This window comes from Puma concolor, chromosome B4 (assembly GCF_028749965.1).
Source record: "Puma concolor isolate L17-30 chromosome B4, mPumCon1.1.hap2, whole genome shotgun sequence".
Lineage (NCBI taxonomy): Eukaryota > Metazoa > Chordata > Mammalia > Carnivora > Felidae > Puma > Puma concolor.
The window spans coordinates 118,431,549-118,448,343 of NC_141673.1; the positions used below are offsets into that span (position 1 = coordinate 118,431,549).

The following is a 16,795-nucleotide window of genomic DNA, read 5'->3' on the forward strand; positions in this document are numbered from 1 at the left end:
TGCACAGAGTAACACATAACCACATAAATAAGTCATATGATAATTATGTCATTAAAATAAAATTCCTTTCAGAGCTCTCTATATAAAATTACCATTTATATCTTCCAATAGGATCCCAGAATCCAGGCCTCGACAGTTTACAGGGTCCTTCAGTTGCCTGCTTATAGAAGCTATAGAATTTGAGCATCATTTCATTTGTTGGCTGAAATGAACCTATTGGAGACATATTAAACATAAATCACCTGGAGAATTCAATTGATACTAAGGCTGTAAATCAGCTTAGCTATACTAATAGTGACATTTAAATATTTCATTAACAGTACAATCATTTACTTCTGTCTTATAGAAACAAACGTTATGGCTGTCCGTTGCTTTACCCCTCTGACTTAAAAAATGTACACTCTGCTTAATAAAACCTCAACATTAAGAAATTCAAGGCCTTTTGGTCAAATTTCAACTTCTCAGTGAATAGGAAGTCTGGCTAAAGTGAACCAATGTCTGCTGTGGTAGAAAAAGAATCCAAGATAAAATAGATTTCTCACTTCTTACCTCTGTAATTTTGACCACATCAATTTCTTGATAATTAAATCAGTCTTTATATATGTCTCTAGTGTATCTGTGATCTTTTTTTGTTAAAAGTTTCAAAATGTATGAATGAGTGCTCTAAGCTACAATACTTAATAACAGAGAAAAATTGGAATGCAAATGTTTTATGATAAATAATTGACTAAATTGTTATGATACATATACACAACAGGATCATTTATAACTATAGCCCTTAAAAATTATATGGTATGAAAATATAAACGACTGAGAAAAGTTTCACAATCTACCATAAAGTGAGAAAAAAACAGTAGTTTAAAAATAGCATATCCAGTACAATCCATTTTTGCAAAGTAAGTATTCATACACATAAAAAGCAGAATAAAAGGAAACACATCAAAATTTTAAAGACGATATCTCTGGATAGTAAGTATACAGATCATTTTCCTTTTTTTTTTATTTGTGTTTTAAAAATTTTTACATTTGGGACCTCATCAAAATAAAAAGCTTCTGCACAGCGAAGGAAACAATCAGCAAAACTAAAAGGCAACCGACAGAATGGGAGAAGATATTTGCAAACAACATACCAGATAAAGGGTTAGTATCCATAATCTATAAAGAACTTATCAAACTCAACACCCAGAAAACAAATAATCCAGTGAAGAAAAGGGCAAAAGACATAAATAGACACTTCTCCAAAGAAGACATCTATATGGCTAACAGACACATGAAGAAATGCTCAACATCACTCATCATCAGGGAAATACAAATCAAAACCACACTGAGATACCTCACCCGTCAGAATGGCTAACATTAACAACTTAGGCAACAACAGATGTTGCGAGGATGCAGAGAAAGAGGATCTCTTTTGCATTGTTGGTGGCAATGCAAGCTGGTGCAGCCACTCTGGAAAACAGTATGGAGGTTCCTCAAAAAACTAAAAATAGAACTGCCCTACGACCCAGCAATTGCACTACTAGGTATATATCCAAGGGATACAGGTGTGCTGTTTCGAAGGGGCACACGCACCCCTATGTTTGTAGCAGCACTATCGACAATAGCCAAAGTATAGAAAGAGTCCAAATGTCCATTGATGGATGAATGGATAAAGATGTGGTATATATATACAATGGAGTATTACTCAGCAGTCAAAAAGAATGAAATCCTGCCATTTGCAACTATGTGGATGGAACTGGAGGGTATTATGCTATGTGAAATTAGAGAAAGACAAATGTCATATGACACCACTCATATGAGGACTTTAAGAGACGAAACAGATGAACATAAGGGAAGGGAAACAAAAATAATATAAAAAACAGGGAGGGGGACAAAACAGAAGAGAGTCATAAATATGGAGAACAGACTGAGGGTTACAGGAGGGGTTGTGGGAGGGGGGGATGGGCTAAATGGGTAAGGGGCACTAAGGAATCTACTCCTGAAATCATTGTTGCACTATATGCTAACTAATTTGGATATGAATTGAAAAAATATATATATATAAAAAATTGTTTTTACATTTAATGTGTTTATATATTACATTTATATCAAAATTATTATAATAAAATTAAAACTATAAAAAGATATTTTATAAACTTTCTAGATTGCATAATAAACACACAATGTATAGCAATCAAAAATTAGTAGTTTATAAACATTGTGAAAATTACAACACAGATAAGCTGAGAGCTGGTGTTTCGGGTTTACCAGGAATGAATAATTAATTCCAAAATCACAGTAACTATTATCTACATAATATATGCTCCTTTAGGAGTACCTATTAGACATTATTTCAATAATATTGTCCTCCTTTAAATACCAGAGGTTAAAAAAATGGGAAAATTACAGTTAAAAGGGTTACATATTTTTTTAAGCTTTGAAATAGTTTTATTTGAAAAAAAATTTTTTAAACGGTTGCCTACTTAAATAACACAAATCTAAAACACCAAGAGACTCATCTCAAAATATCTTCAGTAAGTCACAATAAGATTAAAAATTTGTTTTTAACATTTATTTATTTATTTGGAGAGAGAGAGAGAGAGAGAGAGAGAGAGAGAGAGAGAACCCAAAGCAGGCTCCAGTACTGTTAGTGCAAAGCCTGACACACAGCTTAATCCCACGAACTGTGAGATCATCACATGAGCCGAAATTAAGAGTTGGCCGCCCAACCAACTGAGCCACCCAGGCGCCCCAAGTCAAAATAAGATTTAAAAGTTTATTTGTTGGGGTGTCTGGGTGACTCAGTTGTTTGAGCATCTGCCTCTTGATTTTGTTCAGGTCATTGTCCCAGGGTCCTGGGATTGAGCCCCGAGTCAGGCTCCGTGCTGAGTGTGAAGCCTGCTTAATACTTTCCTTAAGATTCTCACTCTCGCTCTCCCTCTGCCCCTCTCCCCCACTTACACGCTCTCTCCCTAAAAAAAATAAAATAAAAATCTTTAAAAAGTAAAAAAAAGTCTATTTGTTAAGGTGAGTGAAATATACATTAGAATAGATTACAGCAAAAACTGTTAACGTATTGAATATACTCTGTAAGACACTAGATAAAGTATAATCTGTCCTCAAGGTGCTTGCTCACGCATAACATATTTGACATGTGTATTTAAAATGTTATCTAAGAATTTAAATTTGTAAAGGTCAAGGGCAAACCAAACATAGATGCTATAGGATTCATTATAACCTCAGACCTTAAATAAAGATTAAGCAACAAGGAACAAAAAAACAGATCTCACCCTTTGCAAAATAGTCCAGGGCAGACTATACCAATTAAAGAGTACAATTATTAAAAGATTTAATAATTCATTATAATAAGACTTCCAGCTTCAATTAATATCAATTTAATTTCAGGGGATAACAGTACACTGAATATCATCCAACACAGGCCATTTGCCAGGGTACCTTAACCTTGTGATAGCTTCTTAAATGTTATGTGAATAGTTTATATTTACATGGGTTTAATACAAAATATATATCAACAAAGATAGTAGACAAGAGACATCAAGTTCTACCTTTAACAATTCTCAAAAAATTATAAACGTGTGGTTTAGAAAAAGGATAAAGATACAACTTATGTAAAACTCTTACAGTGATGCCTTTCTATAAACTCTCTTAATCAGGCAGTTAGAAAATCAACAGCTAAATAAGTTCCTATATTATTTTTTTAGATGTTGTTTATTCACTCTTATCTTTCAACCCCCTCCTATGAACTCCAAGTCGATGTCTGAGATTACAGAAGGAATACTATTTTCTGTCTATTTGCTTTCAAAACCCTTTAAATCTGCACTTTATGAATTTTTATTAAGTGGTGTTGAATATTCATTTTGAAGCCAACAGATGATTAATTAAAATCAATTAAGTAGAATATATTAAATACTATAATAATATATCAATGAAGTATTCAGTGAATTTTACATTCTGGCACAGTAACAGCGCTTAAATGCAACATTAAAAAAATACAAGTTTATTGTGAAAAATAATTCATATAATGCAGAAGGACATGAAGTAAAAGATAAAAGTCCCCCTCCCCAAACTTCTGCACAGAAAAAAATACTTGAATAACGGCTTTAAACTTCCTAATATTGGTCCAAACCCATAGAATTACAAATTCAAAAAGCTCTGTAAATTCTAAACACGGTGTATTTGAAGAAAACCACACTTGGCCACATCACAGTCAAACTGCTGAAAACCAAACATAAAGAGAAAAATCTTGAAAACAGCCTGAGAAATGACACAAGAACAACTGGAATGACTTTTCTCCTAAACTGCAAGGAAGGCCCAATATAAGTATAAGAAAGAGAACACTAGTGTAAAGAAAATAGCACACACAAAAAAGTACTAAGTATATATGTATTTATTAAATGATTTACTGTTCTTTCCTTTCTCTCCCTTCACATCAAAAGTTTTTGGAAGGTTTAAACAGTACAGTTTAAGAGTATGCACACCAGGCATACTACCCATCCCAGTTTTTGTGTGTGTGTGTTTTTAAACATACCCAAATCCGCAGTCATTAAGTGGCAGACTTTGTTTTCAACAAAAACTACTCAAAATCTGGATAACGTATTTGTCTTTTTCTTGAAAATTGAGCAGGTAATTAATTCACATTCTTTACTTCTTCAACTACACTCCTTTTAAACGCAGAAACGAAGTAGGTTAAATAAGCAAGACTACAAGCAGAAATAAGGTTAAAGGAAGCGAGGTTAAGAAACTGGGGCCTCGGGCCTCTGCAGGAGGCTTGTTCAGAGGGGGCCCAGCGCACTTACCATTTTTCGGCAAACTCTGGATCACCTTCACCGCCGCCTCAAACCTGGTTTCGTGCACGGATCTCGTGTCCGCCATCTCCAGCCGCCAGCGCCGGCCCAGGTCCCGGTCCCAAGATCTGTCGGCTGGAATCAGGCAGCAGCAGCACCAGCTTTCCCAAGAGCCTGCATGAAACTGGAACATGGAGCGCAGCCGCGGATCAACATGCCCAAAGGGAGGAGGCCCACGCAGCTGGTCAATTCCCCGTTGCCCTGCCCTATCCAGGCCACACAGACCGAGGTGGCCCAGCTCTTTCCTCCTCCCCGGGGCGTGACCTAGACCGAGAAGCCGGCCCCGCGGAGACAGAAAAACAACTCACCGAGAGGAAAAGCATCTCTAGCACAACACGGAGGGACTCCGGCCACCAGCGGTCGCGGAGCCTCTCTCCCACCCACAGGACCCTGGCGGAGCAGCCACACTCCCCATCCCGACAGGGTCCGTGGGTCCGTCCGCGCCCTCCCCAGAGCCCCGCCCCAGAGCCACTAAAGGACCCACTAGCTGCCGCCGCCGCTGCCGCGCAGCCGACTCCACCCACTCGCCGCGTCCGAGGAGACGACGCGCGCTGCAGTCGGTACCCTGAGTAGGGCCAGAGAAGAAGCCAAGGAAGAGAAGTGAGATGTGCCGGGTCCTCGCTATTTTGAACAGGCCGGACCGCCGCGTCTGTGCCAGTGCAGCGGGACTGTGGGAGCACACAGGGAACGCGGGATTGGACCCTTCGCCTGGGCCCAAAGCGTCGGTACCGCTGGACAAAAAAAACCCCTACCGTCCACAGCTCCTCCTGCCCTCTTAGGTTAAGGTTTGAAGAAGGTGATGGGACATAAGCAAAGGGCTTTAGATCCAGATAGGCTCTGTGCGAACATTATGTTCTGCCATTCGAGTTCTGTGACCTAGAGCAAGTTACTTAGCCTCTCCTTTGGCAATTTTACAGTACCCTCAAGGGTAGATGAAAGAATTAGAGATTTTGGATGAAAGTGTTTAGCAATACTTGATCCGCAATACTTTGACAGCTTTAGCCGCCTGGAGCTAAGAACGTCCGAAAGTAATCTAACCAAAGGAGTAGGGAAGATTGCCCGCCACTAGCCTGGGCCGGGGAAGGGAGGGCACCTTCCCCAGCACCACCACTAACATCTTGTCCCTGGGAGCCGGGCATAGCCCAACTTCAGCCCGATTTAATAGGAGGCAGGGGTCGGGGGAGGGGGCATTGAGGAACCAGTACGGATTGTCAACCCTAAAACGGGTACCGTGGGCCTTCAACTGTCTACCGTAACGCCTTGCAACCTCAGGCACCTAGAATAGCCCCCAGGCCCAGCGTGGGGAGGACTAATACGGATTTGGGAGATGGAGTCTTGCGGCCCGGAAGTCCTCAAATCGCCAGGGCCTTTCTGAGCTCGGGTTGAGTTAGGCGGGTTACTAGCAGTAATCTAAGCGCAGACGGTAAATTACTCTTCCCTCTGAGCCGCACTGCCGGCATTTACCTTGGCATTGCCCGGCAAGGCCCGTCCGGTATTGTCCCCGACGCCCGCCCCTCGCCCTGCCCCCGTGGAGTTGTGGGAAATGTAGTCCCCGCCCGCCCCCCTTCTCTTCGGCGCTTCCGGATACCCTTCGGAGGCTGGCGTTCTTCCCTGTTCCGGTTCGGTTTCTCCGTCCCGCAGACGCTCGAGCCGATGCGGCGGAAATCCTGCCTTCGCACTGCGTCGCCCTCAGCTGTTTCAAAATGCCACATCCGCTTCCCGCGAGAGGGACCCTCAGTGGTCTTTTTAGAGGTGTGGTAACGTGACCGGTGTGACTTGGAGCACGGGGGTGTAATTTTTTTGCTCCTGGTTGCTTACTGACTTTGAGGTCAAGGATGTGAAAGCAAATGTCGTTTGGGTAATAAAGACTACCGCTTTGCTGAGTGCCTGGTGTTTGCCAAGGCAGTGTCACATATTCCAAACGCTATAGGGTGTTTACGAATGAGGAAATGGAGGTCTACTGTAACGGATCTGCCCAAGAACCCACAATTTAGTAAGTAAGCAGAGCCAGGAGTCAGTCCAAAAAACTCTTGCTTTAGATCTTGGACTTTTTCCAGGACACCAAAAGTGTAAGGGACTAGCAATTTTTGTAGTTTACTCAAACTAGGAAAACTACATGTTTTAATAATCTGCTTCCCCTACTCTTTTTTTTTTTTTTTATATTCTTTTCAAATCCAATCGATTTAGTCATGCATACTTATAAACAGACTTGGCTGTTTATTTCTAATCTAAGACTTCATTTTGACAACTCTTCATGAAATTTATGTAGTAAGCAAATTTACAACATGTTGGTCTTTAGTAAGGATGAATAAGAATTTTCTGTCCGTGATTTATGTCCAATTTCCATTTGCAGGTAGTGTGGATTTCCAATCAAGGAGAATAGCTTAAGAGAAAGAAAATTGAGATTATTCAGATGAAGGTATTTAAAAGTAGCTCATTCACATAGCTGTGCTGGTTCAGATTTGGTAACTCCTACTGAAACACAATGATGATATGATGAATTAGTTCCTAAGCTGCCTTCCATTTATGTGAACAACCTATAATTCTACCTAAAATATATAAAAAGGTAAACATTTAAAAATCTAACATATAAAAAGACAAAATGAGAAAAAAATACCCTTGAGAGTGATTTGGAAATGCCATCTATTATGAATTGAATGTTTGTGTCCCCAAAATTTGTATGTTGAGGCCCTAACCTCGATGTGACTTTATTTCGAGACAGGGCCTGTGATAAAGGTTAAATGAGATCATAAGGGTGGAAATCTAATCTACTAGGGCTAGTGCCCTTACAAGAAGAGGAAGAAACACCATAGCTCTTTCCCTCCACTATATGAGGACATAGCAAAAGGTGGCCACCTGTAAGCCAGGAGGAGAGCTCTCACCAGAAACCAAATTGGCCAGCAACTTGATCTTGGACTCCCCAGCCTCTAGAAGTATGAAAAATAAACTTCCATTGGTTAAGCCACGAAGTGTATGGTATTTTAGTATGACAGCCCAAGCAGACAGAGATTCCAGTCATATGTCTAAAAGTCATAGCCAATGCAAAAGAACAGGAAAAAAAAATAAGGCATAAATATAAGAAAGAAATTATTATTTTTAGATGGAATTGTCTGTCTAGAAAAATAGCATTGAGTAAACTAAAATACTATTGAAATTGTAAGAGTTGTAGTTTACTCAAACTAGGAAAACTACATGTTTTAATAATCTGTAAGAGTTGAGAAGGTGAATAAGATAAATATTCAAAATCTATAGTTTCCTATTAGAATATTGGAAGACAAAAATCAAGTCCAGACCATTTGCAATAATGTGAATGGAACTAGAGGGTATTATGCTAAGCGAAATTAGTCAGAGAAAGACAAATATATGACTTTATTCATATGTGGAATTTAAGATAAAAAACATGATCATACAGGAAGGGAAACAAAGTTAATATAAAAACAGAGAGGGGGACAAAACGTAAGAGACTCTTAAATATAGAAAACAAACAGAGGGTTGCTGGAGGGGTTGTGAGTGGGGGGAGGGCTAAATGGGCAAGGAGCATTAAGGAAGACGCTTGTTGGAATGAACCACTGGTTTCTATTCTTGAAATCATTATTGCACTATGTGCTAACTAACTTGGATGTACATTTAAAAAAACAATTTTTTTGTTTAACAAATAAAAATATTTTTTAAATAAAAAAATCAAGTCCAGATGGATTAAAGACTTAAACATGAAAAGAAAAACTACAAACTTTTAGAGAATAAGACAGTCTTAACTAATGCAACAAGATTAGGTAAAATAAATGAGATATAAGAATCAGGAAAGAAAAAGTAAATATTACATTATTTGCAGGTGATCAGGTGATACGTTATTCACATAGAAAATCTAAGGGAAGCTACTACTATTACAACTAAGAAAGGATTCAGTAAAGTTGTTGAACATAAGATCAATCAATAATGATGCTTTAAAACAACAGTTATATTACAAAATGTAATAGAAAAAAATATTCACAATAGCAATACATTCCAAAGTTCTAAAAACAAAAGATGTTTAACATCTTTTTGGAGAAAAATTATAAAATTTATCTGGACATGAAAGGCCAGAATAAATAGACATATGGTAGTTATATCCAAAATTATAAAGATGAAAATTCTTCCCAAATTATCCATAAGTACAATATAACTCCTTTTACAATCTCCATAGGACTCTGAAGAACTTTATAAACTAACTAAAAGTCCTACAGAAAAGCCCAGAACAGGTAAGATGATTCTGAAAAGAATGTAATGGAATGTTCCATTAGGCAGGGTGGGCTAACTGCTACCATCAAGTACTGCAGTATTTCAGAGGCTTAACACAACGTTTATCCATCATGCATATCACAGTCCAATAATAGTGGCAGAAGAGCAAGGGGGAGGATGATTCTGCTCCATTTAGTCTTCCAGGAGTGCAGGATCCTCTGTCTAGTGGCTCCATCATCCCATAGGACCTCAGAGTCCTCCACTGGATCTCCTACATCCAGCCAGAAGAAGAGGTTATAGGGAGAGGGCATGGAGAATCTCAAGGGAGATTTTTAAGAACCAGGTCTGGAAGTGGCAAATATTGCTTTCCATCAACATTTCATTGGTCTAATTTAACTTCAATCACGACTGAAAAATTTTTAGGGGCACTTGCGTGGCTCAGTCGGTTAAGCAACCTGCTCTTGATTTTGGCTCAGATTATGATCTCACAGTTTGTGAGAGCAAGCCCACGTCAGGCCCTGTGCTGACGGTGCAGAGCCTACTTGGAAGTTTCTCTCTCTGTCTCCCTCTCTGTCCCTCTCTCTCTCTCTCAACATGAATAAATAAACTTCTAAAAAAATGGCTGAAAATTTTTAGTATAGGTAAGTTTCTAGAGAAAAAGAAAACTTGGCAAACAACAGTCTCTACCACAGAAGATTGATCCTGCCAAGTGGCATACTTAAGAAGCATTAGCAATAAGTAACTGTGTGATATTGATGGAAGAAAAGCCATTTAGTTTATAGTGGGACAGAATAGAGAACTCAGAGATAGGAATTAAAAATTATTGGAGAAAGTATGAACTATTTAATAAGTAGCAATGGAAAAACTCTATATAGAAACCAAAGAAATGAGATAGATCCTTATTATATACACATAATAAATTCCACACAGATTAAGGATTTAATGTGTAAAGTTCATCTTTAAAGTTATTAGAAGAAAAATAGGACTGCTGCATTACACAACTCCAGGGGTCACCATTCATGCTGTAATGTATATTAATTAGCGCCCCCTGAAGTTGTGCAGCACATTGGTCTTGTTTATGGTTAAGTGTTAAGGAAAGGATTACTTAAGCCCCCAAAATAGAATTACAAAAAGAAAATATGGATACATCTCTAAGTTTAGGCTGCAACAACTGAATGCTATAAACTGGGTGGACAGTAACTTACTTCTCATAATTCTAGAAGATGGGAAGTCCAAGACCAACATGCCATAGAGTGTGGTTCTTGGTGAGGACCCCTACCTGGCTTGAAGGTGGCTCTCTTTTTGCTGTATCCTCACGTCTTTTCCTTGATGTGATATATGTTTCTTGAGAAAGAGAGAGAGAGAGAGAGATCTCTTTCTCTTCATCTTCATATCAGGGCACTGATCTCATCAAGAGAGTCCCAGCCTAATCTAAACCTAATTACTTCCCCAAATGTCCCACCTCCAAATAGTGTAACACTGAAGAAAAGAGTGTCATTATATTAATTTGGGGGGGTGGATATAAACATTCAATACATAACCATACATTTGACTACATTCAAACTGAAAACTTTGGTATGAAAGAAGATACATAGATAAAATTAAAGCATGTTATAGATTTGGAGAGAGTACTTGAACACATGTGTTGAGTGATACAGTCTCCAAATCCATCTTTCTTCTCCTTTGTCTCTGTGGATATTATAAAAAGCCAAAAATTCAATGTCCTTGACTCTCCTACAGCTAAAGGTATCCATGTGTCACTGATCTGGTTTATGTATATAATAGACGTTGCTCAATAGTGCTTCTTTGAAGGTTCGAAAAAAAATTTTTTTAATGTTTATTTTTGAGAGAGAGAGAGAGAGAGAGAGAGACAGAGTGTGATCGAGGGAGGTGCAGAGAGAGAGGGAGACACAGAATCCAAAGCAGGCTCCAGGCTCTGAGCTGTCAGCACAGAGCCTGATGTGGGGCTCAAACTCATGGACCATGAGATCGTGACCTGAGCTGAAGCTAGACACTTAACTGACTGAGCCACCCAGGCGCCACCAAAGGTTTTTAATGGGTAAAGATTTAGCTGGAGCGCTCCTTTGCCCTTTTTAGCCTTTGCCTTTTATCCTCATCTGTCTTCTTCCTGAAATGTTGTTGAAATAGATTGAAGTATAGCAGCTATCTTGTCCCAGGTGATGCAAGCCATGTACCAAGGAGGTGAAAGTCAGGAGAGAGAGGAGCCTGGATCCTTGGTAACATCATGAACACCTCCACCAGCCTTGTATGGTCTGTGCAAAATCTCCTGATCCAAGAGAAATATAAATATGTCTTTCTGTAGGGTTTTGGTGCTTGAAGCAAAATGGAATTTCTTTTTTTTTTTTTTTTTTACTTACTTATTTTGAGAGAGAGAAAGAGAGAGAGAGGGAGAGAATCCCCTACATGAGTAGAGGAGGGGCAGAGAGAGAGGGCGAGACAGAATCCCAAACAGGCTTCAGACTCTGAGCTGTAAGCACAGAGCCCGATGCAGGGCTCAAACTCACAAGCCATGAGATCATGACCCGAGCCTAAGTTGAAGGCTTAACTGACTGAGCCACCCAGGTACTCCATAGGCAAAAAACCTTTTGCACAGAATAAAGAATTCTTACAGTTAATTGAAGGACAAAGGACAAAAACTCAATAGAAAAATGGGTAAGGGAAAAGACTGGCACATAGCAGAAGAGGAGAAATAAAAAGCCAAAAACACAAATGAGAAAATAATCTCTATAGCAGAGAAATGCAAATTAAAACAACAATGAAAAACCATTTTTTATTTATCACTCCTGCTAATGATCTTATGTCTGATAATATAAAATGCTGGTGAGAATATGAACATATGGAACTCTCATACACTCCTAATGAGAATGTAAATTGATATACCCTACTGGAGACCAATTTGGTATTTTCTATAAAAAATGAAAATATGCATACCTAATAATAAGCAATTTCCTTTTCTAGCATAAACTCTAGAAAACTTTCACCCATATGTGCATGGAGTCAGGTATAAGGATATTCATGAGAGAGCGATTTGTAGTATTAAACAGTTTGAAACAGCCAAAGTACCTTCAAATGGAGAATACATAGTGAAATATGGAACATTGGAACAATGAAATACTGTATAGCAATACAAAGAAATAGACTATATTAGACCATAGGAGTCTCAAGAATATAATGTTAAGTGATGGGGCGCCTGGGTGGCGCAGTCGGTTAAGCGTCCGACTTCAGCCAGGTCACGATCTCGCGGTCCGGGAGTTCGAGCCCCGCGTCGGGCTCTGGGCTGATGGCTCAGAGCCTGGAGCCTGTTTCCGATTCTGTGTCTCCCTCTCTCTCTGCCCCTCCCCCGTTCATGCTCTGTCTCTCTCTGTCCCAAAAATAAATAAACGTTGAAAAAAAAAAATTTTTAAAAAAAGAATATAATGTTAAGTGAAAAAAAGTCAATTGTTAGAATATATAAAACACACAAAATAGAATTATAAATTATACCAACTTAGCATGTAAAGTTATTGTTCAATAAAAAGAGAAACACTAAATTCATGCTAGTGATTACCTTGGTGGGTAGAGGGACTAGTTATGGTGCATAAAAGGTCAACTTTTTATCCAAATATTTTATTTCCCTTTAAAAAACAAATATGAAAAATGAAATAATTTTTTATGTTTTATAGAATTTTACCCAATTGCCCTACATTGTTTATTGAATAATACATCTTTTCCCCTGGATTTGAAAGGCCTCCTTTTAAAATACTGGTTCCCAGGGGTGTCTAGTATTTGGCTCAGGTCATGATCTTGCAGTATGTGAGTTCAAGCCCTACATTGGGCTCTGTACTGACAACTCAGAGACTGGAGCCTGTTTCAGATTCTGTGTCTCCTTCTCTCTCTCTGCCCCTCCCCTGCTTGCACTCTGTCTCTGTCTCTCTCTCAAAAATAAAATAAACATTAAAAATAAAATAGAATACTAGTTCCGACAACTCAACAAGAAGAAACAATCAGATTTTAATATGGGCAAAAGACTTGAATAGACATTTCTCTAAAAAAGATGCAAATGGCCAGTAAACACATTAAGTGATGCTTAACATCACTATCTCATCAGGGAAATGCAAATCAGTTTTTCTTGGTTTATTTTTAGATTTTCCATTTCTTTCCTTTTTTTAAAAATTAACACTTTTTTAAAGTTTATTTCATTTATTTTGAATAAGAGAGTGAGCAGGGGAGGGGCAGAGAGAGAGGGAGAGAGAGTCCCAAGCAGGCTCCATGCTGCCAGGGCAGAGCCCTACATGGGGGGCCCTGAGATCATGACCTGAGCTGAAACCAAGAGTTGGATGTTCAACCAACTGAGCCACCCAGGGACCCTGATTTTCTATTTCTTTATTGATTTTTTTCATCTTGTTCACACAGTGCTTTCTTGACTTTCTCCACATCTTTTTTTTAGTTCTTTGCGTAGTTTTAAGGGTGCCCAGTCAGTTCAGCATCTAACTCTTGACTTCTGCTCAGGTCATGATCCCAGGGTTGTAGAATTGGATTGAGCCTCTCTCGTTGGGGTCTGTGCTGAGCCTGGAGTCTGCTTGAGATTCTCTCTCACTCTCCCTCTGCCTCTCTCCTCTGCTTGTGCTCTCTCTGTCTAAAATAAAAAATCCATCGGTTGTTTTAAAGTCTGTCTAATGTATTTGCCATTAATTAGATCTTTATGAGTGACATTTGCTATTTTGTTTTGATTGAATGGGCCATATTTCCTGTTCTTTGTATGTCTTGTGATTTTGTTGTTGTTGTTTTTGAATACTGGGTATTTGAATCTAATAATGTGATAACTCTGGATATCATATTCTCCCTTGTCTCCTGGATTTCCTGATTTTTGTTATTGTTTTTTGTTTACTGTCATTGTTTGTTGATTGTTGTAGGGTGCCTCTGTGCTGAGGATGAGCCTGTGGTATGAACTAAATGTCTTCCCAGATCTTCTCTGAGCCTTTCTCTGGACATGTGGTCACCTCTAATTTTTCTTATATTTGCAGTTGTTTTTCAATGTCATAATGTTTAATATCTGGCTCTGGAAAGGGGATAAAAAGACTGAAAATGAAGTGGAGGGTAGGGTGCTAGTCCTTTAAAGTCTCTGGTAATAACTTCAAACAATGGGGAGGGGCTTGCAACCATTGAGAGAGGTGCTACACTTCTCTGATCAAATCAGAGAAGAGATTAGAGATCTCCTAATCCCTGTATTTGGAGGAGAGGAGTTTTTTTGCCCATTCTGACACCCACAAGCCGTATTCAGGCTGCTCTAGGAATACCTACACATCTGCCTGCCTGCCATGTGGCAGGAGGTGGGGGATGGGTAGCTGCTAATGTGCTAAGTGTTGAAAATGACCAGAAGTAACTGCAAGTTTCCTTCACATTTTTTTCAGGAAGTTGCAGGGAAGGGGTAGAGAGAGAGGGAGACACAGAATTGGAAGCAGGCTCCAGGCTCTGAGCTGTCAGCACAGACTCCGACATGGGGCTTGAACCCACAAACCATGAGATCGTGACCTGAGCCATAGTTGGATGCTTAACCAACTGAGCCACCCAGATGCTCCAGTTAAGGTTATATTTAAAACAAACGAAGGAAGGTACTTCCAAAACAGCAGAATATGAACCTTCAAAACCTGCTCCTACATAAAAGCAATGAGAACACCAGCAAAACTTTAAAAAAATAACTTTTACCTAAACTCTGGAAATTATAACTATTAAAAATTAACTCTGGGAGGCGCCTGGGTGGCTCAGGTGTTTAAGCGTCCATCTTCAGCTCAGGTCATGATCTCTCGGTTCTTGAGTTCAAGCTCCACATCAGGCTCTGTGCTGACAGCTCAGAGCCTGGAGCCTGCTTTGCTCTGCCCCACCCCAGCTTGCACTCTGTCTCTCTCTTGTCTCTCAAAAATGAATAAATGTTAAAAAAAAATTTTTTTTAATTAACTCTGGAAATGAAGGAGAATTGATTCAGGAAAACAGCTGAATCCAAGTAAGAACAGCAAGCTTTGTAGTGTTTGAACTTGTCTTCTTTACACTCCTCTCTTTCTGGCTCTGCAGTAGACTTGAAAATGAACTGTCTTACAGTCATAGTTCTTTGAAAAGCATCATTCTAGCAGCCTCTTGAGGGGGAAGAACAGGTGGGGAAAGTCCCCGAAAGTCTGATCCCCAGAGAATTATCACTATTTGACCTTGCTGGCAGCTCCCTGGAAAAACCCCATTCTCTAGGGCTTATCTTTCACTTGACTTGGAACTCACTGGCACCAACAATCCTAGCCTCAAGTCATTTATCAAACACCAATCAGTTGTGGAGTTTGGGGATTTTTTGTTTGTTTGTTTTTATTTTTTTTTTAATGTTTATTTTTGAGAGAGAGAGAGAATGCCATTGCAATGGCTGTGGCAGCAATAACATTTGGGGCAAATAAAAGGTTGAATCAAAAACATAAAAGGAAAATCTGGAGAATGAAATGTCCAGAGAGAGTTTTGAAAAGCAGCAACATGTATTTTTGGAAATCTAATTTTTGTTAATGTTTATTTATCTTTGAGAGAGAGAACGCGAGTCAGGGAGGGGCAGAGAGAGGGAGACACAAAATCTGAAGGAGACTGCAGGCTCTGAGCTGTCAGCACAGAGCGTGACATGGGGCTCAAACCCACAAACTGTGAGATCACGACCTGAGCCCAAGTCTGACGCCTAACTGACTGAGCCACCCAGGTGCTCCTATTTTTGGAAATCTAGAATACCACAAATATATGCAGAGTTGTGCATGTACCCAGGAGACACTGAGACACCGAGTAGATACTTCGGTGGCCACAAATGACAAAGAATACAGACATTACAGAATTAGCTCAGAAAAATTATTAAACCAAAAACCAAATGACAACAACAAACAGGAACAGCATCAAATCCTGGGTAGAAACCCAGATGTTCTTGCACCATGCTGCACATGGTAGTCTTGGATAGCACCCAGGGCTACATGTATATGTATTGCAAAATTTTTCCCAGTTGTAGTGAACACTTTTAGCTATTATTTTCTTTGATTACTCCTTTCTCTGGAAGAGAGATCACCAATCTCAGGGTGTTCAAATAATTATGCTAATAGCTGTTTGGACACGTCTCCATTGCCAAAGCTAATGATTGGAAAGAAGAGCCAATTCCAGTTGGACGACTCAGATTTTCTTTTTGAGGAATATGAGTTTGGAACTTAGGGATTTGAACTGAGGATGGGATTCTGGAATGGTGGAGATGAAAAACTTGGGTACCCAAACTTGCCATGCTTTCCACCATTTAGAAAGGGTAGCAAAAGCAAAACAAAACAAAACAAAACCTTTGCAAAGAAAACAGGGTGCTAAATGAGAATGCTGCATGGGTTCCTGATGGCCTTCTAAATGACTGATTGCATTTGTAGTTTTGAGTTCTGTGAGTGAGCCTGATTTTTCATAATGAAAATATTTTCTTCTTGGGGCGCCTGGGTGGCTCAGTCGGTTGAGCGTCCGACTTCGGCTCAGGTCATGATCTCGCAGTCTGTGAGTTTGAGCCCCGTGTCGGGCTCTGTGCGGACAGCTCAGAGTGTAGAGCCTGCTTCTGATTCTCTCTCCCTCTGTCTCTCTGCCCCTCTCCCATTCATGCTCTGTCTCTCTCCCTGTCAGAAATAAATAAACATTAAAAAAATATTTTCTTCTTTTTCCATTTTCCCCTTTTGTCTTTTTCCTTCTTATGCTACCTT

At 39.4% G+C, this 16,795-nt stretch overlaps 2 protein-coding genes across 6 annotated transcripts in view; one reads left to right on the top strand and one right to left on the bottom strand.

The window, feature by feature from the left end:
* The window catches only part of ACBD5 (acyl-CoA binding domain containing 5), a 48,796-nt gene extending 42,431 nt beyond the window's left edge, over nt 1-6,365 (bottom strand). For 2 of the 5 annotated variants that reach the window (XR_015253970.1, XM_025930968.2), the window contains exons 1-3: nt 5,153-5,309; nt 4,797-4,968; nt 93-213 (exon numbers count right to left, since the gene is read on the bottom strand). Coding sequence is in view for 1 of the 5 variants with exons in the window: in XM_025930968.2 (XP_025786753.2) it covers nt 93-213; nt 4,797-4,968; nt 5,153-5,167 (308 nt within the window). In the remaining 4 variants the exon portion in view is untranslated. Of the gene's footprint in view, nt 1-92; nt 214-4,796; nt 4,969-5,152; nt 5,311-6,308 lie in introns of those variants that run through there. The other 3 variants (XR_015253971.1, XR_015253969.1, XR_015253972.1) reach the window with 3 other exon arrangements.
* Nucleotides 6,366-7,242: 877 nt separating this feature from the next.
* The window catches only part of ABI1 (abl interactor 1), a 145,279-nt gene continuing 135,726 nt past the window's right edge, over nt 7,243-16,795 (top strand). The window contains exon 1 of the mRNA XM_086714708.1: nt 7,243-7,263. Within this exon, the coding sequence (XP_086570834.1) occupies nt 7,258-7,263 (6 nt within the window). The 5' untranslated portion in view covers nt 7,243-7,257. The remainder of the gene's footprint in view (nt 7,264-16,795) is intronic.